At 37.0% G+C, this 23,956-nt stretch overlaps 1 protein-coding gene across 2 annotated transcripts in view; it reads left to right on the top strand.

Moving 5' to 3' along the window:
- The first annotated feature begins 4,826 nt into the window (after positions 1-4,826).
- The window catches only part of LOC128566341 (phosphatidylinositol 3,4,5-trisphosphate 3-phosphatase TPTE2-like), a 98,170-nt gene continuing 79,040 nt past the window's right edge, over positions 4,827-23,956 (top strand). The window contains exons 1-6 of one of the 2 annotated variants that reach the window (XM_053563116.1): positions 4,827-4,887; positions 6,334-6,384; positions 20,106-20,264; positions 21,557-21,673; positions 23,251-23,350; positions 23,492-23,555. In XM_053563116.1, coding sequence (XP_053419091.1) covers positions 6,350-6,384; positions 20,106-20,264; positions 21,557-21,673; positions 23,251-23,350; positions 23,492-23,555 — 475 coding nt within the window. In that variant the 5' untranslated portion in view covers positions 4,827-4,887; positions 6,334-6,349. Of the gene's footprint in view, positions 4,888-6,333; positions 6,385-19,891; positions 20,265-21,556; positions 21,674-23,250; positions 23,351-23,491; positions 23,556-23,956 lie in introns of those variants that run through there. The other variant, XM_053563115.1, reaches the window with a different exon arrangement.

The raw sequence follows: 23,956 nt of genomic DNA, 5'->3' as shown, positions 1-23,956 counted from the left end.
CTCTACAAAGAGAACTATGAAACTTTAAGAAAAGAAATAGCTGAAGATGTTAACAAATGGAAAAACATACCATGCTCATGGCTGGGAAGAATCAACATTGATAAAATGTCTATACTACCCAAAGCAATATATAATTTTAATGCAATTCCTATTAAAGCTCCATTGTCATATTTTAAAGATCTTGAGAAAATAATACTTCATTTTATATGGAATCAGAAATAACCTTGAATAGCCAAAACGTTACTCAGCAGTAAAAACAAAGCAGGAGGAATCACGCTACCAGACCTGAGACTGTACTATAAATCGATAGTGATCAAAACAGTGTGGTATTGGCATAAAAACAGAGAAGTAGATGTCTGGAACAGAATAGAGAACCAAGAGATGAATCCAGCTACTTACCGTTATTTGATCTTTGACAAGCCAATTAAAAACATTCAGTGGGGAAAAGATTCCCTATTTAATAAATGGTGCTGGGTGAACTGGCTGGCGACCTGTAGAAGTCTGAAACTGGACCCACACCTTTCACCATTAACTAAGATAGACTCTCACTGGATAAAAGATTTAAACTTAAGACATGAAACTATAAAAATACTTGAAGAAAGTGCAGGGAAAACACTTGAAGGAATCAGCCTGGGTGAATATTTTATGAGGAGGACTCCCCAGGCAACTGAAGCAGTATCAAAAATACACTACTGGGACCTGATCAAACTAAAAAGCTTCTGCACAGCCAAGAACATAGTAAGTAAAGCAAGCAGACAGCCCTCAGAATGGGAGAAAATATTTGTAGGTTATACCTCCGATAAAAGTCTAATAACCAGAATCCACACAGAACTCAAACGTATTAGTAAGAAAAGAACACATAATCCCATCTCAGGGTGGGCAAGGGACTTGAAGAGAAACTTCTCTAAAGAAGACAGAGGCACAATCTACAAACACATGAAAAAAAGCTCATCATCGTTAATCATCAGAGAAATGCAAATCAAAACTACTTTGAGATATCATCTAACCCCAGTAAGAGTAGCCCACATAACAAAATCCCAAAACCAGAGATGTTGGTGTGGATGTGGAGAAAAGGGCACACTTCTACACTGCTGGTGGGAAAGCACCAGACAGCCTAATATGTTCCTTCTGGAAAGATGTTTGGAGAATACTTAGCAACCTAAAAATAGACCTGCCATTAGATCCTATAATTCCTTTACTAGGTATATACCCAGGAGACCAAAAATCACAATTTAACAAAGACATCTGTACCAGAATGTTTATTGCAGCCCAATTCATAATTGCTAAGTCATGGAAGAAGCCCAAGTGCCCATCGACCCACCAATGGACTAGCAAATTGTGGTACATGTATACCATGGAATATTATGCAGCCTTAAAGAAAGATGGAGACTTTACCTCTTTCACGTTTACGTGGATGGAGCTGGAACATATTCTTCTTAGCAGAGTATCTCAGGAATGGAAGAAAGAGTATCCAATGTACTCAGCCCTACTGTGAAGCTAAATTATAGCTTTCACATGAAGACTATAACCCAACTATAGCACAAGACTATGAGGAAAGGGCCAAGGGAGGGGGGAGGTTTGGGTGGACGAAGGGTGATGGGTGGGGCCACACCTATGGTGCATCTTAGAATGGGTACAGGTGAAACTTACTAAAGGCAGAATACAAATGTCTACATACAATAACTAAGAAAATGCCATGAAGGCTATGTTGAACAGTTTGATGAGAATATTTCAGATTGTATATGAAAGCAGCACATTGTACCCCTTGATTGCACTAATGTACACAGCTATGATTTAACAATAAAAAAAAGATAAAGTCTGTTCCCATTGAACATTGGTGAGAAAAATGATTTGCCGTTTGTTCCAAATTGCTTTCCTTTGCTTTGCTCTTCAATCACCTGCAAAATCTGCAAAGTTATAAGCTAGATAAAATGCGAGGGCTGGAAACGGTGCCGTCAGTACCTCCAGAGTGTCTCACAGAGAGGCATGATATGCTCAGGGCTCTTGGAAGTTGTTCCAAAGTGAGCTCTTTGCCCAATTAAATAGTTGGTATGCCCATTTCCCTATATATCCTAGCTTGTAGGGGCCCAAATCAAGCTTACATTAAAATACAGGAAAGATTATTCCCACCTAGCAACCCAAGCTGTCACTAATATTCTAAAATTTTGAAACTTTCTGTGCTGGAACTGGGACAAGCCTTAATTTTCTTCATGTGGCTTATAAAACCTAAATATTCTCTGCTTAATTTTTTTGAATATTTTCCAAGTTCAAACGTGGTCATCACCTGCCATAGCAATATTTTACATTAACTGTGTTCTTAAAGAAAATTTCTTAAGGAGTGTTATTTTAGATTTTTCTACTTATTATTGAACCTTGTCATTGAGTAAGCTATTCTAATTGAGACGTAGGGAAAGAAATAAGAGATTTAAAGTAAAAATGACTAGTGTCTGCATTTTAGCTTCATTAATTAAAAGCAGGTAAAAGGTATGTGAGAATTAAAGAATGAAACATAAACATGATGATTTATTGATAATATCAAATTATACACACATGCTATAAATAGTGGGCATACTTGTTCTCATGATAACAACACTTAAATCTTCCTAATTTTTAGTATTAGAATCTTTCCAAAGATAACACACTACAGGTGAGACGCAAGTCTACCTTTTCTATTTCATTTAAAAGCTTTAATCTATTGGATCTAGTTATTCCAATGTAAAATGTGAGAAATTTCAGAGGAATTAGTGAAGATTGATGGTACTGACATGACATATCTGCACATAGTAGGTTGCTAAATAGCTGGTCATGGTTATTTTTAGAATCATCTAGCTGTGAGTGAAGCTAGAGGAGGCTGGTGTTTCCCCCTGAAATCTCCAGTGGGTTATGGCCCCAAGTTTCTGCTTCCCCTTTGGAATTCATGCCTCCGCTGGTAGAGGGGGTTAGAACATACAGCAGAGTAGATAAAGTAGTCTGGGAAATGTCTGGTTAGAGGGGATAGCTAGAGACAAAATATAAATGAAATTAGAAAGTAATTGATAGTTGCCCCCACAGATTGCAGCCACAGGCACCTTGACCTGAGGCTGTGATTTTCCTTCATTAGCTTTCCCCAGAAGCGTTCTTTGATTAGAATCCCCCTGTCCTTCAGCCTGGCAACTTTCTCCCCTAAACAAAGAACTGCCTGTTTAATTGAAGCATGAAGCTGTAACTTTTTCACTTTTTGTCTTATAAGAATATGACCCCAATTTTTCAAATAAATAAGTTCTGTGTGTGTGAGATTTTCTCAGCCCTTCTCTCCCATTGTCTGCCAGACCCTGGGTGATCGGTTCAGGTTCCTGCTTTAAGAAGGAGCCCCCAGTCTACCAGGTACCCACTAGGCTCTGGGTTGCTACATTTAACCTTCTGACTCTTGATTGATTTATCACTTCGGAATGATGGCTATGACATTTGAAGAAACAGGAGATTAAAAGTACAATTATTTCAGAGCAAAAAAAAGTAATAATTTTGACTTATAACAAATATATTTTGTAAGGCTATAGCTGCAATAGGCAGTGATTCCTCTGACTGATTCACACAAAGTAAATTTTCAATTTACTTTGAAGCTTTTCAGATTTATTTCATTTGAAAATTAAAAGTATGTTGCACTATTCACCATTGTAGATGCCACTAAGAACATTGGTGATTCATGGGAAGAGGTCAAAATATCAACATTAAGAGGAGATTAGAAGAAATTGATTACAGTCTTCATGGATGACTCCAAATGATTCCAGATTTTAGTTGAGGAAGTCACTGCATATTTTGTGGAAATAGCAAGTTAACATAATTAGAAGTGGAGCCTGAAGATGTGACTTAATTGCTGCATTTTCATAATAAAACCTGAGCACATGAAGAGTTACTTCTTATGGATAAGTATAGAAAGTGTTTTCTTGAGATAAAATCTACTCTTGATGATGATGCTGTGGACAGTTTTGAAATGACAACAAAATACGTAGGATATTCCATAAACTTTGCTGATAATACAGCAGCAGGGCCTAAGAGGAGACTGCAATTTTGATAGAGGTTGTACTGTGTGTAAAATGCTACCAAACAGCATCATATGCTACAAAGTAATCTTTTGTGAAAGGAAGAGTCAATTGATGCAGCATGCTTTATTGCTGTCTTATTTTAAGAGGTCACCAAAGCCCCTCAATCTTAGCAAACACCATCCTCAACAACCAACAACCATTAACATCAAGGCCATGCCCTCTACCAGCAAGAAGTTGACTCACTGCAGGCAAGGTCAGATGATCCTTAGCATTTTTTTTAGCAATAAAGTACTTTAAAGTATATATATTATTTCCTTAAACATAATCCTGTTGTACTCTTAATAATCTACTGTGTTGTATAAATATAACTTTTGTATGCACAGGTAAACAAAAAAATTTATGTGATTCTCTTAATGTGAAATTTACTTTATCACAGCGGTCTGGAACTGAACCTGCTGTATCTTTGAGATATGCCTGTATATGTATCCTTTATATATTCTCTGTCCTTTTACATTATGCCCAGATAGAAACACACACACACACACACACACACACACACAAAAGGAGAGTAAGAAGAGAGAAATATGCAAATTCAATGTTGAGAGTATCCATGAGAAAAGAGTTTTCTGGTCAGTGATTCTATAATTCTTTCTAAAATGATAGATCTTCCAGGGGGCTCAATTATGTTTCTTATATTCTTTAGATTCAGGGAATTTTTTGGCTTAGATAAATTGGTCATATTACTGTTTCATGTAGCAAATATCTAATGATATATTTTTGCATTTGTTTGTGGTTATAGTGTGTTAGAATTACTTGCCAGACTTGAGGAGGAGGATGAAGACGTTGACGGTGACACACCAGTTGAGTAAGTCAGTTTGAAGTCTGGAAGTAGGGAGCCTTTGATGGATCTCTTTGGGACAACAGGGCTTGTGCTAAGGCAAAAGGAAAAGGAAAACTATGGAAAGATATCAAAATTTATGGCAGGGTGAGCATACAATATTTATTTAATTGAATTTGCAGACAAATACTGTTGAAAACAATTTTCCATCTTTTCAGAAGAAAAAGGTTCATAAAAGACTATAATTTTATTAAAATTTTCTTTCTTAACAGAGGACTACAGAATGCTACTTACTCTTAAATACTGGTTCTTTCTTATTTTTCCTGGATATCCTCTGATTCCCAGTTTTGTAAATGTTCTATGAGCCCATGAGACTCATTGGAAAGCTGAAAATATTTAATTAACTAAAGGCCTCTTCACACTTATTGGATATTTATTCATGTTGATTTGTTTCTGAGTATTCTCCCCTAGAGTACCTCCTATTGCACTGGTCTGCAGGCAGCTTATCATGAACTCACTGTAATGAAATAATACATTCTTAAAATTGCATGCATTTGAACTGCAGAAATGTTCAGGAGATTTTTTTTCTGCCCCAGTATTATCCAGTTACATAACCATTCACCAGCTTCGTGAATGTTGGAGAGAAGAATTTAACTGATCCCTGTTGCAATTTGTTTGTCTCTAAACAAAGATTACATTGGGGCAACTGGTGAATTCAAACAGTTCTTCAAACGACTCTGAATTTCCATTTTCTAGAACTTATTTCATCATGGACCATCAATGAATGGTTCATTCTGCTATTACTTGCATTGTATGTCTGAATATTAGCTGTACAGTTCTGTAATGGAACTGCCCAGGGATAGGACAAAATTTAGACAGAGAAAAGGAAGCATTTCTTTCCCTTTCCCTACTCTAAACAAAATAAAATGGATTCTGTTGTGTTTTATTTTCTATTTAAATTACAAAACCAAACCTCATTGCAAGGGTCTAGGAGACATTTGCAGTAGTTCCTGTGAGAATTGTGGTGTTTCAGATCAGCGAGGTGATCCTGGATTTGGAGTTAAAGCTGGAACTCATCTTGGCTCTGGCATTCAATATTCACTTGACATTCAGCAAATCAAGCTTAAACTTCTTTAAACTTTAGATGATTCAAATGTAAACTGGCAATAATTCTATGATGTCTATTTAGTGGGTGTTATAACAAATTAATAATACAAGTAAAATAACATGTAAGTAAAGTGCTTTGAAAATCTTAGCAGGTTAGTGTTTGATGCACATATATTTTAGATAGGAAAGTAAAAAGAACCTCATGAAATGGAAAGGTGAAAATTTTAGTTATTAGTAAAAAAACTTTAAATACACTTCTGAATTTTGTTTTAAACTTATATTTATAAAGGCCTTTGTGTTCTGTTAAATTCTTAATGTGGGTTAGAGGAAATCTGTGATTAATTTTATTTTTACTTCCTTTTGCAGTGGAAAGATTAAGAAAATGGTGCATTTAATTGTGTCATCTATTGCATTCGGGTATGAGAGACTATAGAAAAGACATATATTAAATACATGTGACATTTAATTTCAATATTTTTAGTGAGAAAGGATTTGAAAAAAAAATAAAGCAAAAAGCATTTTCACTGTCAATGTTGCCAAATGGCCATGTGCCCCATTTAAGGTAATCTCATTTATTTTGGAATTTTAGTTTAAGCAGAACATTAAGATTTGCAAAGAAATGGCATTAAAAACAATGAGGCATGATTTTAAACTCCTGTAAGTGTTTTATTAAATAACCTTATATATCTGGAATCACTCCTTAATTTTAGAAATATTTTACTTAAGGTTCTTCTCTACATGAGAGTAATATTTCATACTGTGATACAGATTTACACAGTATAATTGCTTTATTTTGAATTAATAATATCTTAATTTCAGTTGCAATTATGAAAAATTACTTGGAAGACCAATTAATTCATCTTTATAGATTATGTAAATAGTATAAGCATTTTATCAGGAATGTGTTTGGATTATGTGAGAGAAAGGCTCAGGAAGAACTTTAGAGCTCAATAATGTAAGTATTTAAGGCACTGAGTTCCTTCTCATGTGCCCACAACTATGCTAGACGCACCCATGAATTTGATCACAGACCTGTTGAAAATCTCACTGATGAGAAGATTTTACTGGTAAAGTGGTCTTTTAAAGGCTTATGTTAGTTATTCTTTAATTTGTTTCTTATTACTAAATTCTTAACAATTATTCAGGTTTTTTAAAAATTATGCAGATTAATGAGGCTTTATTGTAAGAAATTGGTATAAACTCCTTTTGAAATTCTCAGATTTTAAGATGGGTTTACAAATAGGCATATGTAATTTTTTGGTTGTTGCCCTTGGGGATTCATTGAGGGTACAAGAAACTAGGTTACATTGATTGCATTTGTTAAAGTCTCTCTTATAACTGTGTCCTATACCCAAGAGGCCTGTCACACCTGTGGCCTCCCCCGCACTCCCTTCCCTCTTTCCCTCTCCCTGCACCCATCACCATGTACTAGGTCATCAATTGTCCTAATATCAGAATTGAGTACATAGGATTCTTGCTTCCCCATTCTTGTGATGCTTTACTAAGAATAACGTGCTCCACTTCCATCCAGTTTAATACAAAAGATGTAAAGTCTCCATCTTTTTTAATGACTAATGGTATTCCTTGGTATACATATACCACAGCTTGTTAATCCATTCCTGGCTTGGTGGGCATTTAGGCCATTTCTACATCTTGGTGATTATAAATTGAGCTGCAGCAAATAGTCTAGTGCAAATGTACTTAAGATAAAAGGATTTTTTTCTTCTAGGTAGATGCCCAGTAATGGGATTGCAGGATGAAAAGGGAGGTCTAGTTTGAGTTCTTTGAGGATTCTCCATACTTCCTTCGAAAAAGGTTGCATTAATTTTCAGTCTCACCAGCAATGTAGAAGTGTTCCCTTCTCTCCCCATCCATGCCAACATCTGCAGTTTTGAGATTTTGTTTTTTGGTTTTGTTTTTTTTAGTTTTGAGATTTTGTGATGTGGGCTATTCTCGCTGGGGTTAGGTGATACCTCAAGGTGGTTTTGATTTGCATCTCTCTGATAATTAAAGATGATGAGCATTTTTTCATATGTTTGTTAGCCTTTCATCTATCTTCTGTAAAGAAGGTTCTATTCATTTCTCTTGCCCAGTGATATAAGGGATTGTTGGCTTTTTTTTTTATGTTTACTAATTTGAGTTCTCTCAAATTAATCCTATTTATCACACTTTTGTTCAATTCATAATATACAAATATCCTTTGCCCTTCTATAGGTAGTCTATTTACTTTGATTGTTGTCTCCTTAGCTGTACAGAAGCTATTCAATTTAATTAAGTCCCATTTGTTTATTTTTGTTGTTGCTGCAATTGTCACAGAAGTCTTCTTCCCGAAGTCTTTCCTCAGGCCAGTATCTTTAAGTGTTTTCCCCAGAGTTTCTTTGAAGATTTGTATTGTTCCATGCCTTAGATTTAGATTTTTTATCCATCTTGAATCAATTTTTGTGAGTGGAGAAAGATGTGGGTCCAGTTTTAGTCTCTTACATGTGGATATCCAGTTCTCCCAGCAGCATTTATTGAATAGGGATTCTTTCCCTCAGTGTATATTCTCATTTGGTTTATCAAAGATTAGGTGGCTCTAAGATGTTAGTTTCATTTCTTAAGGTTCATAATTTTCTTTATAGAGATCCTTCACCTCTTTCGTTAGATATATTCCTAGATATTTCATTTTATTTGAAACTACTGTGAAGGGGATTGTGTCCTTAATTAGCTTCTCATCCTAGCTGTTTGTTGTGTGACTGGAGACACGAGAGAACAGCAGCTTTGCCACAGGTGCAAGCTCACTACTGCAATTTTTAAGGATAAACAAGAAACCGACTACACCGCATGGGATGGCGTGTAAGCAAAGGATTTTTATTCTTGACCACCTTATATACACTGGTAGTCACGTACACACTTAATCTACAATCTCTAACTCTTTCTATCTACAATTAACTTGTGAGGAGACACCAAGTCTATAAATCAGCACAATTTTCTCCACTTTTTCTTTCTTCTCAGACATGTGTTAACTCTTGAGCAAGGTATCTAAATAAAAATCACAAAGAACTCCTGGGGAAGAAGGGGAAACAAAATCCCTCAAGCACACACTTAGTTTGCTTCATAATGGAGTAACTGACTTTGTTCTTCCACAAGGCAGAGACCTTTAGGCTCCAAAGACAATGTGTTTTAACACCTGTCAACCTCTGGCCCGTATCTCCAGTGGAGAGAGTGTTAGTCTCTGCACACATGGTCTTAACAGGAGCATAACATCAGAGAAACTGTTCCAGATTTTTACTTCCGTAAAAACAGACTCTGAGTAAGCCTCAGGGGGAGCTCAGTTCTCCTTTTGCCTTTGTGTTAGCAAAAATAATTTTTAAGCCATTACAGACTTGCCTTGTGTGGCTTATGTAGGACAGTTTAACCCACAGCTGTTATTAGCGTATACAAAGGCTGCTGACTTGTGGACATTGATTTTATATCCTGAGATATTATGGTATTTTTGATCACTTCCAGGAGTCCTGTGATGGAGTCTATGGGGTTCTCAAAATACAAGATCATATCATCAGCAAAGAGGGAGAGTTTGACCTCCTCTTCTCCCATTTGGATGCCCTTTATTTCCTTCTCCTGCCTGATTGTATTGGCTAGAACTTCCAGCACTATGTTGAATAGTAGTGGCAATAGAGGACAGCCTTGTGTGGTTCCAGTTCTAAGTGGAAAAGCTTTCAGTTTTACTCCATTCAGTAAAATATTAGCTGTGGGTTTTTTGTAGATAGCTTCAATCAGTTTAAGCAATGTGCCACAAGGCGGCGCCTGTGGCTCAAGGAGTAGGGCGCGGGTCCCATATGCCGGAGGTGGGGGGTTCAAACCCAGCCCTGGCCAAAAATCACGAAGAAATGTGCCACCTATGCCTATATTTTTCAGGGTTTTAATTTAAAAAGGGTGTTGAATTTTATTGAATGCTTTTTCTGCATCTATTGAGAGGATCATATGGCCTTTGATTTTGCTTCTGTTGATATAGTGAATTATGTTTATGGATTTGTGTATGTTAAACCAGCCTCACATCCCTGGAATGAAACCTACTGGATCATGATGTATGCCTTTTTAAATGAGAAGCTGTAGTCTATTGGCTAGGATTTTGTTGAGAATTTTTGCATCTATATTCATTAGTGACATGGGTCTGAAATTCTCCTTTTTAGTTGGGTCTTTTTCTGATTTTGGCATCAGTGTGATGTTTGCTTCATAGAACGTGTTGGGGAACATTCCTTCTCCTCAATTTTTTGGAATAATTTCTGCAGTATAGGTATAAACTCTTCTTTGAAGGTTTGATAGAATTCTGGTTTGAAGCCATCTGGACCAGGGTATTTTTTTGTTGGGAGATTTTTTTTATTGTTTCTTTGATCTCAGTGCTTAAAATAGGTCTATTCAGGATATCTATGTCTTCTTGGTGAAGGGTAGGGAGAGAGTATGATTCCAAATATTGATCCATTTCCTTCACATTGTCAAGTTTCTGGGCATAGAGTTTCTTGTAGTATTCAGAGATAATCTCTTTATTTCTCTTGGGCATCTCTTGTTATTTCCCCTTTATCATATCTGTTTGAGGTTACTAGAGATTTTGCTTTTCTGTGTCTAGTTAGTCTGGCCAAAAGTTTATCTATTTTATGTATTTTTTCATAAAACCAACTTTTTGTTTCATTTATTTCTTGAATGATTCTTTTGTTTTCAATTTAATTAATCTCTGATATAATTTTGGATATTTCTTTTCTTCTGCTGAGTTTAGGATTAGATGTTCTTCTTTTTCCAGTTCCATAAGATGACTTGTGAGTTGTTCATGATCTTTCTTTCTGTTTTTCAGATGTAGGCAACAAAAGGGATAAATTCTCCTCTCAGGACTGCTTTTGCTGTATCCCACAATTTTAGGTAGCTTGTGTCTTCATTGTTGTTATTCTCAAGGAAGTTAATGATTTCCTGTTTTATCTCTTCCTCACCCAACTATCAGCATAAAAAAAAAATGCATCTTTCAGCTTTTTTTAATTTCCATGCCCTTGTGTGGAGTTGAACATTTTTGTTGGAGTTGAGTTCCAACTTTAATGCCTTGTGGTCTGAGAGGATACAAGGTAAAATTTCAATTCTTTCGATTCTGTTGTGGTTTGTTTTGTGTCCTAGGATATGATCAATTTTGGAGAATGTTCCATGGGCCAATGAGAAGAACTTATATTCTTTAGCTTTGGGATGGAGTGTTCTATATATGTCTATCCAGCACAGTTGTTCTGGAGTCACATTTAAGTCCCATGTGTTTTTGTTTAGTTTCTATTTAGAGGATCTATCCAGCTCTGTAAGAGGAGTGTTAAAATCTCCTGCTATTGTGGTATTATAGGATATCATATTGCTCAGACTAATTAAGATCTGTTTCAAGAATCAGGGAGCATTTATGTGGTTGCGTAAATATTTAGAATAGAAATGTCTTCTTGTATTTTTTTTTACTTTAGTTGCTTTAAATCCACTTGTATTTGAAAATAAGATTGCAACCACTCTTTTCTTCTGAGTTCCGTTTGTCTAAAAAATTGTCTTTCATCCTTTAATCCTGAGTTTTAATTTGTCCTTCATGCTAGGTGTGTTTCCTACAGACAGCAAATGGATGGCCTGTGTTTTTTTATCCAATCAACCAAACTGTGCCTCTTCAGTGGGGAATTCAAGCCATTAACATTTATTGAGAGAATTGATAAGTGTGGTGGTGTTCTATTCATTTTATTTTGTGAAAGTCTATTGCTTAGTTTTATCTTTTGCATCATTGTGGAAGCTAGGTTTTCTCCTTTAGTTTCTGGGTGCTTCCTTTGCTGGTTGGTCCATTGTGATGGTCAGTATATAGAATAGGTCTAAGTATTTCCTGTAGAGCTTGTCTTATTGTGGCAAAGTTCCTCCAGGTTTGTATATCAGTAAAAGATTTGATTTCTCCATCAATTTTAAACTTTAGCTTAGCAGGATATAGAATTCTGGGGTGGAAATGGTTTTGTTTAAGTAGATTAAAGGTAGATGACCATTTTCTTCTGGCTTGAAAAGTTTCATTTGAGAAGTCTGCAGTCACCCAAATGGATTTGCTCAAGTAGGTCAATTGTTGCTTACTCCTTGTAGCTTGCAGAATCTTTTCTTTTGTCTTGATTTTGGATAGGTTCATCACAATGTGTCCTGGAGAATCTCTATTTGAGTTGAGACGACCTGAGGTTTGATATCCCTCCAAAAGGAATGTGTCAGAATCTTTGGTGATATTTGGGAAATTTTCATTTATAATATTCTCTAGTATGGCTTCCATTCCTCTGGGGCATTCTTCTTCCCCTTCTGAGATACCTGTAACTCATATGTTTGAACACTTCATGAAGTCCCATAATTCTGTCAATGTATGTTCTGCATTCTCTCTCTTTTTTTCTGCCTCTTTAACTGTCTGAGTTAGCTCAAGAACTTTGTCCTCTACCTCTGAGATTCATTATTCTGCATGGTCTAATCTGTTGTTGATACTTTCTTCTGCATCTTTTTTTTTTTTTTTTAATTGTTGGGATTCACTGAAGGTACAATAAACCAGGTTACACTGATCGCATTTTTTAGGTAAAGTCCCTCTTGCAATTGTGTCTTGCCCCCAGAAGGTGTGACACATACCAAGGCCCCACCCTCTCCCTCCTTCCCTCTCTCTGCTCTTCTTTTCCCCACCCCTCCCTCCTTCTTTCTCTCTCTGCTCTCTCCTTCCCCACCCCCACCATGACCTTAATTGTCATTAATTGTCCTCATATCAAAATTGAGTACATAGGATTCATGCTTCTCCATTCTTGTGATGCTTTACTAAGAATAATGTCTTCCACGTCCATCCAGGTTAATATGAAGGATGTAAAGTCTCCATTTTTTAAATAGCTGAATAGTATTCCATGGCATACATATACCACAGTTTGTTAATCTATTCCTGGGTTGGTGGGCATTTAGGCTGTTTCTACATTTTGGCAATTGTAAATTGAGCTGCAATAAAAAAAGTCTAGTACAAGTGTCCTTATAATAAAAAAAAATTTTCCCTTCTGAGTAGCCCAGTAATGGGATTGCAGGATCAAATCAGAGGTCTAGCTTGAGTGCTTTGAGGTTTCTCCATACTTCTTTCCAGAAAGGTTGTACTACTTTGTAGTCCCACCAGCAGTGTAAATGTGTTCCCTTCTTTCCACATCCACACCAGCATCTGTAGTTTTGAGATTTTGTGATGTGGGTCATTCTCGCTGGGTTTAGATGGTATCTCAGGGTGGTTTTGATTTGCATTTCTCTAATAGAAAGGGATGATGAACATTTTTCATATGTTTGTTAGCCATTCCTCTGTCTTCTTTACAGAAGGTTCTATTCATGTCTCTTGCCCATTGATATATGGGATTGTTGGCTTTTCTCATGTGGATTAATTTGAGTTCTCTATAGATCCTCGTTATCAAGCTTTTGTCTGATTGAAAATATGCAAATATCCTTTCCCATTGTGTAGGTTGTCTCTTTGCTTTGGTTGTTGTCTCCTTAGCTGTACAGAAGCTTTTCAGTTTAATGAAGTCCCATTTGTTTATTTTTGTTGTTGTTGTAATTGCCATGGCAGTCTTCTTCATGAACTCTTTCCCCAGGCCAATATCTTCCAGAGTTTGTCCTGTGCTTTCTTTCAGGATTTTTATTGTTTCGTGCCTTAAATTTAAGTCCTTTATCCATCTTGATCAATTTTTGTGAGTGGGGAAATGTGTGGGTCCAGTTTCAGTCTTTTACATGTGGATATCCTGTTCTCCCAACACCATTTATTGTATAGAGAGTCTTTCCCCCAAGGTATATTCTTGTTTGGTTTATCAAAGATTAGGTGGTTGTAAGATGTTAGTTTCATTTCCTGGTTTTCTATTCGATTCCAAGCGTCTATGTCTCTATTTTTGTGCCAGTACATGCTGTCTTGACCACTATGGGTTTGTAGTACAGCCTAAAATGTGGTATCGTGATGCCCCCAGCTTTATTTTTATTACTAAGAACTGCCTTAGCTATATAGGGGTTTTTTTCGGGTACCATACAAAATGCAGAATCATTTTCTCCAAATCTTGAAAGTACCATGTTGGTATTTTAATAGGAATGGTATTGAATAGGTAGATTGCTTTGGGAAGTATAGACATTTTAACAATGTTGATTCTTCCCAGCCATGAGCATGGGATGTTCTTCCATTTGTTAATATCCTCTGCTATTTCCTTTCTGAGGATTTCATAATTTTCTTTATAGAGGTCCTTCACTTCCTTCGTTAGGTATATTCCTAGGTATTTCATTTTCTTTGAAACTATGGTCAAGAGAGTTGTGTCTTTAATTAGTTTCTCATCTTGACTGTTATTGGCATATACAAAGGCTACTGACTTGTGGACATTGATTTTATATCCTGAAACATTACTGTATTTTTTGATGACTTCTAGGAGTCTTGTGGTTGCGTCTTTGGGATTCACTAAGTATAAGATCATGTTGTTAGCGAAAAGGGAGAGTTTGACCTCCTCTGCTCCCATTTGGATTCCCTTTATTTCCTTGTCTTGCCTAATTGTATTGGCTAGAACTTCCAGCACTATGTTGAATAGTAAAGGCGACAGAGGACAACCTTGTCTGGTTCCAGTTCTAAGAGGAAAAGCTTTCAGTTTTACTCCATTCAGTAAAATATTAGCGTGGGTTTGTCATAGATAGCTTCAATCAGTTTTAGAAATGTGCCACCTATTCCTATACTCTTCAGCGTTCTAATTAGAAAAAGATGCTGGATTTTATCTAATGCTTCTTCTGCATCTATTGAGAGGATCATATGATCTTTATCTATGCCTCTGTTAATATGGTGGATAACGTTTATGGACTTGCGTATGTTAAACCAGCCTTGCATCCCAGGGATGAAACCTACTTGATCATGATGTATTACTTTTTTGATGATAAGCTGTAATCTATTGGCTAGGATTTTGTTGAGAATTTTTGCATCTATATTCATGATGAAATTGGTCTGAAATTCTCCTTTTTCTTTGGGTCTTTTCCTGGTTTTGGTATCAGTGTGATGTTTGCTTCATAGAATGTGTTGGGGAAGATTCCTTCCTCCTCAATTTTTTGGAATAATTTCTGCAGTACAGGAATAAGCTCTGCCTTCAAGGGTTGATAGAATTCTGGTGTGAAGCCATCTTGACCAGGGCATTTTTTGGTTGGAAGCTTTTTTATTGTTTCTTTAATCTCAGTGCTTGAAATTGGTCTGTTCAGGAGTTCTATTTCTTCCTGGCTAAGTCTATGGAGAGGGTGTGATTCCAAATATTGATCCATTTTCTTCACATTGTCAAATTTCTGGGCATAGAGTTTCTGGTAGTATTCAGAGATGATCTCTTGTATCTCTGTGGGATCAGTTGTTATTTCCCCTTTATCATTTATGATTGAGGTTACTAGAGATTTTACTTTTCTATTTCTCATTAGTCTGGCCAATGATTTATCTATTTTATTTATTTTTTTTAAAAAACCAACTCCTTGTTTCATTCATTTTCTGAATGATTCTTTTGTTTTCAATTTCATTGATCTCTGATTTGATTTTCGATATTTCTTTTCTTTTACTGGGTTTAGGCTTAGATTGTTCTTCTTTTTCTAATTCCATAAGATGGCTTGTAAATTTGTTGATGCGTTCTCATTCTGTTTTTTGAATGTAGGCATCTAAAGTGATAAATTTTCCTCTCGAAACTGCTTTTGCAGTATCCCACAGGTTTTGGTAGCTTGTGTCTTCATTGTTGGTATGCTCAAGGAAGTTAATGATTTCCTGTTTTATTTCTTCCTACACCCATGTGTTATTCAACATAAGGTTGTTTAATTTCCATGCCTTTGTTTGGGGTTGAACGTTTTTGTTAGAGTTGAGTTCCACCTTTGCCACCTTATGGTCTGAGAAGATACAAGGTAATATTTCAATTCTGTTGATTCTGTTGATATTTGTTTTGTGTCCCAGGATATGATCAATTTTGGAGAATGTTCCATGGGGTGATGAGAAGAATGTATATTCTTTATCTTTGGGGTGGAGTGTTCTATATGCATCTGTCGAGCAGAGTTGTTCTAGGGTCTCATTTAAATCTCTTCTATCTTTGTTTAATTTCTGTTTAGAGGATCTGTCCAGCTCTGTAAGAGGAGTGTTAAAGTCCCCTGTTATGATGGTATTATCAGATATCGTATTGCTCAGACTGAGTAATGTCTGTTTCAAGAATCTGGGAGCATTTAAATTGGGTGCATAAATATTTAGCATTGAAACATCTTCTTGTTGTATTTTTCCCTTGACCAATATAAAGTGACCATCTTTGTCTTTTTTGACTTTAGTTGCTTTAAATCCACATGTATCTGAAAATAAGATTGCAACTCCTCTTTTCTTCTGAATTCCATTTGCCTGAAAAATTGTCTTCCAACCGTTGACTCAGATTTTTAATTTGTCTTTTGAAGCCAGGTGTGTTTCTTGCAGACAGCAAATGGATGGCTTGTGTTTTTTAATCCAGTCAGCCAATATGTCTCTTCAGTGGGGAATTCAAGCCATTAACATTTATTGAGATAATTGATAAGTGTGGTAGTATTCTATTCATCTTATTTTGTGAGAGTCCATTGCTTAGTTTTATCTTTTGCATCCGTGTGGAGGATAGGTTCTGTCCTTTTATTTCTCAGTTCTTACTTTGCTGCTGATCCATTATGATGGTCAGTGTGTAGAAGAGGTTGAAGTATGTCCTGTAGAGCTGGTCTTGTTGTGGCGAATTTCCTCAATGTTTGTATATCCGTAAATGATTTGATTTCTCTGTCAGTTTTAAAGCTGAGTTTAGCAGGGTACAGAATTCTGGGCTGGAGATTGTTCTGTTTAAGTAGATTAAAGGTAGATGACCATTGTCTTCTGGCTTGGAACGTTTCATTAGGGAAGTCTGCAGTCACTCTGATGGATTTGCTCCTGTAGGTCAAGTGGCGCTTACTCCTGGCAGCTTGAAGAAATCTTTTCTTTTGTCTTGACTTTGGACAGGTTCATCACAATGTGTCTTGGAGAAGCTCGGTTAGAGTTGAAGCAACGTGGGGTCCTATATCTCTCTGAAAGCAGTGTGTCAGAATCTTTGGTGATATTTGGGAAATTTTCATTTATAATATTCTCTAGTATGGCTTTCATTCCTCTGGGGCATTCTTCTTCCCCTCCTGGGATTCCTATAACTCATATGTTGGAACATTTCATAAAGTCCCATAATTCTGACAGTGAATGTTCTGCTTTCTCTCTCTTCTTTTCTGCCTCTTTAACTATCTGAGTTATCTCAAGAACTTTGACCTCTACCTCCAAAATTCTTTCTTCTGCATGGTCTAACCTGTTGCTGATACTTTCCATTGCATCTTTAAGTTCCCTAATTGACTGCTTCAGTTCCTACAGCTCCGCTATATCCTTTCTATATTCTTCATATCCCGTTCATCTCTTATTTGATTCTGTTTTTGGATTTCCTTTTGGTTATTATCCACTTTATTAGCAGTTTCCTTCATTGTTTCCATCATTTCTTTCATTGTTTTCATCATGTGTATTCTAAATTCCTTTTCTGTCATTCCTAACATTTCTTTATAGGTAGAATCCTCTGCAGTAGCTTCCTCATTGTCCCTTGGAGGGGTTGCTCTGGATTGGTTCTTCATGTTGCCTGGAGTTTTCTGCTGATTCTTCCCCATGTGTGTTTCTTTTATCTGTTTCCTTGCCCTAATTTTCCTTTCAATTCCTCTTGCTCTTTAAGTTCCTGTGCCTGTGGACTAAGGTTTCTATGAGTCCTTTTAGTACAGGACCAGAAGGATGGGAAGGTTGAGGAGCAAGAAGGAATAAAAGAAAAAAAAGGAAAGAAGGAATGAAAAGAAAATAGAGTGAGGAGAGGGGGTGGGTAAAAGGGAATATTGATAAAAATAAGAGAGGAACAGAAAGAGGGAGACACAGCAAAATAGGTGTACAGTAGGGTACTTTGACACAATCTTTTAAAAAAACCCAACCTCTGGGGGTGCCCAGTTTGGTGGTTCCCTAATCTTATTTGATTCTGTTTTTGGATTTCCTTTTGGTTATTATCCACTTTATTAGCAGTTTCCTTCATTGTTTCCATCATTTCCTTCATTGTTTTCATCATGTGTATTCTAAATTCCCTTTCTGTCTGTCATTCCTAACATTTCTTTATAGGTAGAATCCTCTGCAGTAGCTACCTCATGGTCCCTTGGAGGGGTTTCTAACCCCTCCAGCAGCTCTTTGCTAACCTGATCAGACACAGTACCCCATCTCCACCAAGTAGAGAAGAAAGATAAAAATGCTATAAATCAAACCAAAACAAGCAAACAGAAAACTTTATGGGATAAAATTGGGTGAAAAACCAAATAATAGGGGTAGAAACACTAGCAAAAATGAAGTTGTAATTATTGAAAAAGGCAGCAGTGGGAAATTGTATTTAAAATAGAAAAATGGAGAAAGAAAAAAAGAAAAAAATCTGTACGAAAAAGATTGAAATTAAAAAACGAAGTAACAACAACAACAACAAAATAAACTAAAAATAAACAAACAACAACAACAAAACAACCAAAAACAAAGCAGTATATATATCTTGTTGAATATTGTCTGGGCAACAGGCGGTCTTCTGGGGTATGAGATGTTAATCACAGTGCTGATATGACTGGAGGCCTCCACTGATTTCTCAAACCCCACAGGGTGGACACCCTAAATCTCTCTTCACCCTCTTAAAAGGCACTTTAAACTTCTAAACTTGGCTGAGCAGAAGCTTTCCCAGGAAAGTGCTTGTCTCTGGGATCACTGCTGAAGTGGCTATCCACTTACCCAGTGTGCCAAAACCAGTCTCACTCTGCCCACAAGGGATAAGGCTGTAAGGTGGCTCAGTCCCTGCCTTAAGGCTGCTCAGTCACTAGGTTACCAGCTCCCGCCCGATCCTTGCTCTGCAACCTTGAGGGCGGAGTTTGCTGGGGCAGTTCTCTCACAATGGCTCCCTGCAGCCCACAGCCAAACACTATTAGCTCCCGTCTGGCTCATCAGCTCAGTCTGGGGCCCTAGACAATGCCCGAAGTTCTCCGCACTCCTGCTCAAGCTCTCCCCATGGCAGTTCAACTGAGTGCCAAGTCCAAAAACACCAAAATAGTTCACAGGTAAGGCCTTTCTGGTTTACAGTCTTGCTGTTGCTGTACTTACAGCTGCGGGCGGGATTAGACCTATTGAACACACGTGACCACTTGCCAGTTTTCCACTGTTTTTGTCCTTCTCTTGGAGTCCAGAAGTCTCTTGCTGACTCCCTGTATCCTCAAAGGGATGATTATAGGCAGATCCCACCAGCCAGAGATGCCTGGAGTCTTATCTCCTCAGACTCACGGTGCCCAGTTTCAGGGAAGCTGTTACTCGGCTGCCATCTTGCTTGTGACATCTTTCTTCTGCATCTTAAAGTTCCCTAATTGACTGCTTCAATTCCTTTAGCCTTGCTATATCCTTTCAATAGTCTTCATATCATTTATCTCTTATTTCATTCTGTTTTTGGATTTTCTTTTGGTTATTTTCCACTTTCTCAGCAATTTCCTTCATTGTTTTTGTGTATTTTTTTTTTTGAGACAGAGCCTTACTCTGTCACCCTAGGTAGAGTGCCTTATCATCATCATAGCTCACAGCAACCTCAAACTCTTTGAGTTCAAGTGATTTTCATTCCTCAGTTAACCACGATGCTGGCTAATTTTTCTGCTTATACTAGAGACAGGGTCTCATTCTTGCTTAGGTGGTCTCAAACTCCTGAGCTCAAGGAATCTGCCCATCTTGGCCTCCCAGAGTGCTAGGATTACAGGTGTGAGCCCCCCTGCCCTGACAGCATATGTAGTTTTAATTCAAATTTCCTGTTCTATCTTGGAGATTAGTATGATGTGTCTAGTATAAAAGAGTATGATAACACTTTTTGAAGTGGATTGGTGGGAATTTTATTTGCTAACAACTGCTTCCTTTGGGTGAAAACTGAAGAATTTTTCTGTGATTCTAAGGCAATTCAGTTTTTCCTGCCACTGGACAGTTTAATGCTAAATGACATTTTGGTATCTGATCATTGGCCTGAATATAGTCTAACTACAGGGGAAAATAATTCCTTTATCTTTATTCTCATGCTTTATTTCTTTATTTATTGTAGAATATTTGGAGTGTTGCTTATCTTCATAGACGTGTCTCTCGTCGTTACAGACCTCATTTTCAGTAATAAAATTGATATTCCTTTGGAATATCGTTCAGTTTCTCTAGCTATTGCTTTATTTTTTTTCATGGATCTTCTTCTTCGAGTATACGTAGAAGGGTAAGTTTGAATTCTTTTTAACACCTAAAGCTACCTTGTCCTAAAGGATCTGAAAATAACTAGCAGGGCAATCCAATGAAATGTGTCCCTCTTTATCAAAATAATTTTCCTCAAATGCATGGTCCACAGTAAGCAAATAATGCAAATCCCAGTTTTTCATAGATTTGGCTTTAATACTATATGATTGTTGCAAATGGCATGCCCATCTTCAATAATGTATGTGTATTCTCAATGGTTCCTTCAATACATAAAATTTGAAGGGATTTCAAAAACAGACCAGGGTGCTGATGTGTCTGCATGGACATTATGATGAGGAATATGCATGTAAAGTAATTAATTAGTGAATTAATACATTCATTAAGAGTTGAATCCTAGATAACTGTTGATAGCATAGTAAATACTGGATATGCATACCCCCACCTCTCAGTTAAAATAAAAACTTTCATTAAGGAGCAGGGATCTGAGGCAAGCTCATCCCATCAGTGAGACTTGACAGTGAGGCAGCAGTTGATTTCCTCTGCTTGCTAACTTTCTAAGAAGGTGGATGGAATGAGCCAAACCTTGGGGATGGACTGCTTTGGGGGTCAGGAACTATGTTCCCCAGCTTCACTTCATCCAGAAGTGAAGGCAGTATGTCTCCTTTCCTCCTGATTTTCTATCCTCATGCCATCGAGCTAAGGACTGTTGCCCACTGTCAGGCAACTCAGAGCCAGAAAGGGGATGCCCTAGATTTGGAAGCAGTATTTCCTGGAGGACTGGTGCCTATGTCTAAAGGAGCCAGTATTGGGAGGAAGATGTGGTGGATAAAAGTCCACCTTTGCCCAGGGGAGGCCACATCAAGCCATCAGAATTCCAATGTCAGTGCAAATCCAGACAATGAATTTGCTGGCCAAAATAGTGGACCTTTCTCCCTCTCATAAGCTCCCTTGTACAGTGCTTAGCTCCAGCTATTGTAAGGCTGTGACGTATTCAGCTTCCATTTCCCAGTGGTACTGCCCAACATCCCATCTCCATGAAGGCAAGGCTTTGGTTATGTCTCTTACTATACTTAAATGTCTAGGTGGATGCTTTTGTCATATACTGTATGTATGAAATGATGAACACAAATTTACTGTTTGAAAATTTTCCATTAATGTTATATTATTTCTTCTAGTCTAGTCTAAAAAATGAATTTTAAATTATTCCTTGAAGTAGAATTCTCAATGAGGATGGATCAAATAATTTGTGGTCTTAAAATATTTCTATTTCTTCTTAGAGGGGTATGAACTTATATTTTTTGTATTGTATTACAGGAGACGGCATTTTTCTGATTTACTTAATGTCTTAGATGCTTTCATTATTGTGGCAATTCTGCTGATTGACATCATTTACATTTTTTATGATGTCACATTTCTTAGGAATATTCCCAGGTATGAAACATGATTTCTCAAAGTATTTCTTTTGAATTTTCCATGGCTTTTATTCCATATAGTCTTCTTAATGGTAAATGTTCTGATTCTATACCAAATAGATTACTTAAAAATGAAATGTTTAAAACAATTTCCACATACTTTGAAACAAAAGACTATGGTGTCATAAGGAAGAGTGGAGGTTTTATATACTACTTGTGATTAGTTTAAGACATGACGTACACAAAGAAGGAACTGGGCACTTTATCTCTTGCACTAACTTTAACTTTTCTACATTTTGAAATTCCCATTAAATTTCCATTTGTGCTTCAATCACAGATTCTTTACATGTGAAGTTCTGTCTATCTGAGTTTTTCCTGTAGCCAAGAGAGTGCTGATTTGAGTATATACAAAATTTGAGTAATTCAGTCATGATTTTCTAAAACATGCCAGACAAAAAACCAGGCAGTGACATGGGTAGCAGCATAGCAGTGGAGTTTTGTAGTCTACTTGTGGTAAAATTGAAGAAAGTCGAGGCAAAGTTAGAAGTGTTAGGGATCAGGAAACTAAAAGACATATGGGAGACTGATGATGTGTGCTCGCTCTTTCTTTCTCTCTCTCACGCGCTCATCCTTTTTCACTAAGGCAGTGAGGAAAATGGAAGACAAAATATATACTGGTATATAAATGTTGGTTGGCTCACTAAATTTGTCCATGAGTCACGTAGCTGGACTCTTTCTGTACCTTAGCTTCCTAGGATCACAATTCAGGCCCCCAACTAAACATGTTAGGTAAAAGGCTTTTGGAGTTGTTTGAAAATAACCTGAGGCAATATGGTCCTCCGAGAAGCAACCTCAGCATAACTTGAAAGCTTGGTAAAAGTTAAGAAGAAAAATGCCTCATGCTCGACCCTAGACCCACTGAATCAGTATCTCTGGGACCTAGCAATCTAAAGTGTACTGAGCTTTTCCAGATGAGTCCTATTTATGCATGCTCAAGTTAGAGAAGCACTAGTCTAGTCCATCAGTTCTCTGCTTTGGAATATTTGATGGTAGGACAGACACCAGCTAGCACACTTGGGAAGTATGTCAATCTGCTGTTTACCTGATATGCATTAGTACCTGTAGTGACCCTGTTACTAAGGATTCTCACAAAGGTGAACAAGAACCCTCCATGTATTTTGATGGGGACAAATTTCAAATGCTGGTCTTATACCACAAAGGTGAAATTTATAAATTCTTAAATCCTATTGTATTACTATTTCTCTAGACCAGAATTTCTTAATTTCAGCATTATTGACATGTTAGACCAAATAATTCTTTGTTATGGGGTTGTGGAGAAGAGAAATATTCAATGTAGTGTGTTCAGCAACATTCCTGGCCCCTGTCCACCAGATATAGGTAGCACCAGCCCCATTACACAGACAGCAGTCATAACAATAAAACAGTGCCTCTAGACATTGCCACATACCCCTTTAGGTAGGTGGCAGAGGAAGGGGGGAACATTGCTCCTGTTTAACAACCACTGCTGTAGGCCTAGTTCATATTGACAACATCCTCTGTCTGAACCAAAAATGGATCTTTTAAATTTGTTGTTAGATGGGCAGTTTTTTTCCGGGCTCTACGACTTATCATTCTAATAAGAGTTTTTCATCTGGCTCGACAAAAAAGGCATCTTGAAAAGCTGACCAGGAGGATGGTAAGTAGGCAAAACACATTTATGATTCAGAAAATGTTTTACATTTTGTAACATATTGTCAAGTGTTGCTATCTATGCTGTATAATGTTCTTTATTTCTATGTTAGCTTATGTTTTAAAAATTAATGTTTTACACTCTTAGGTTTCAGAAAACAAAAGGCGATACACAAAGGGTGGATTTGACCTGGACCTCACTTATGTTACTGGTTTGTGAAGCTTAACTGTTGATTTACTTATATTAACTTCATGTTTTCTTGTAATTCGATTTTTATTTTGTTTTTACCTTGTCTAAGCCATGTTCTTTCAAAGTATGCTTTATCCATGAAGACATATCTACTGTGGTAGTGTGACATATCTGTAGTAATGGAAAATCTCCATGTCATCTCAAATCATGGCTACTTGGTCACAGCACAGGAAATTGAATGTATTTTTAACTAATCATTTGAATTTAGTTTAGAATTTCTTAAGTTCTAATAGTTACCATGCATCCTGAGCATCCCAGAGAGATCTCTTCTCTTCCTAGAACCCCAGAGAATGAGGTCACTAGTTTGTAGATCACAGGCTCTTGGAGTCAGAAGGGCTAGGAAACACCCTAGAAGCACCTACC

The sequence above is a fragment of the Nycticebus coucang genome, chromosome 15 (assembly GCF_027406575.1).
Source record: "Nycticebus coucang isolate mNycCou1 chromosome 15, mNycCou1.pri, whole genome shotgun sequence".
Lineage (NCBI taxonomy): Eukaryota > Metazoa > Chordata > Mammalia > Primates > Lorisidae > Nycticebus > Nycticebus coucang.
Note: the sequence above shows the minus strand (reverse complement) of the source record. Positions and strands in the feature narration are given on the sequence as shown.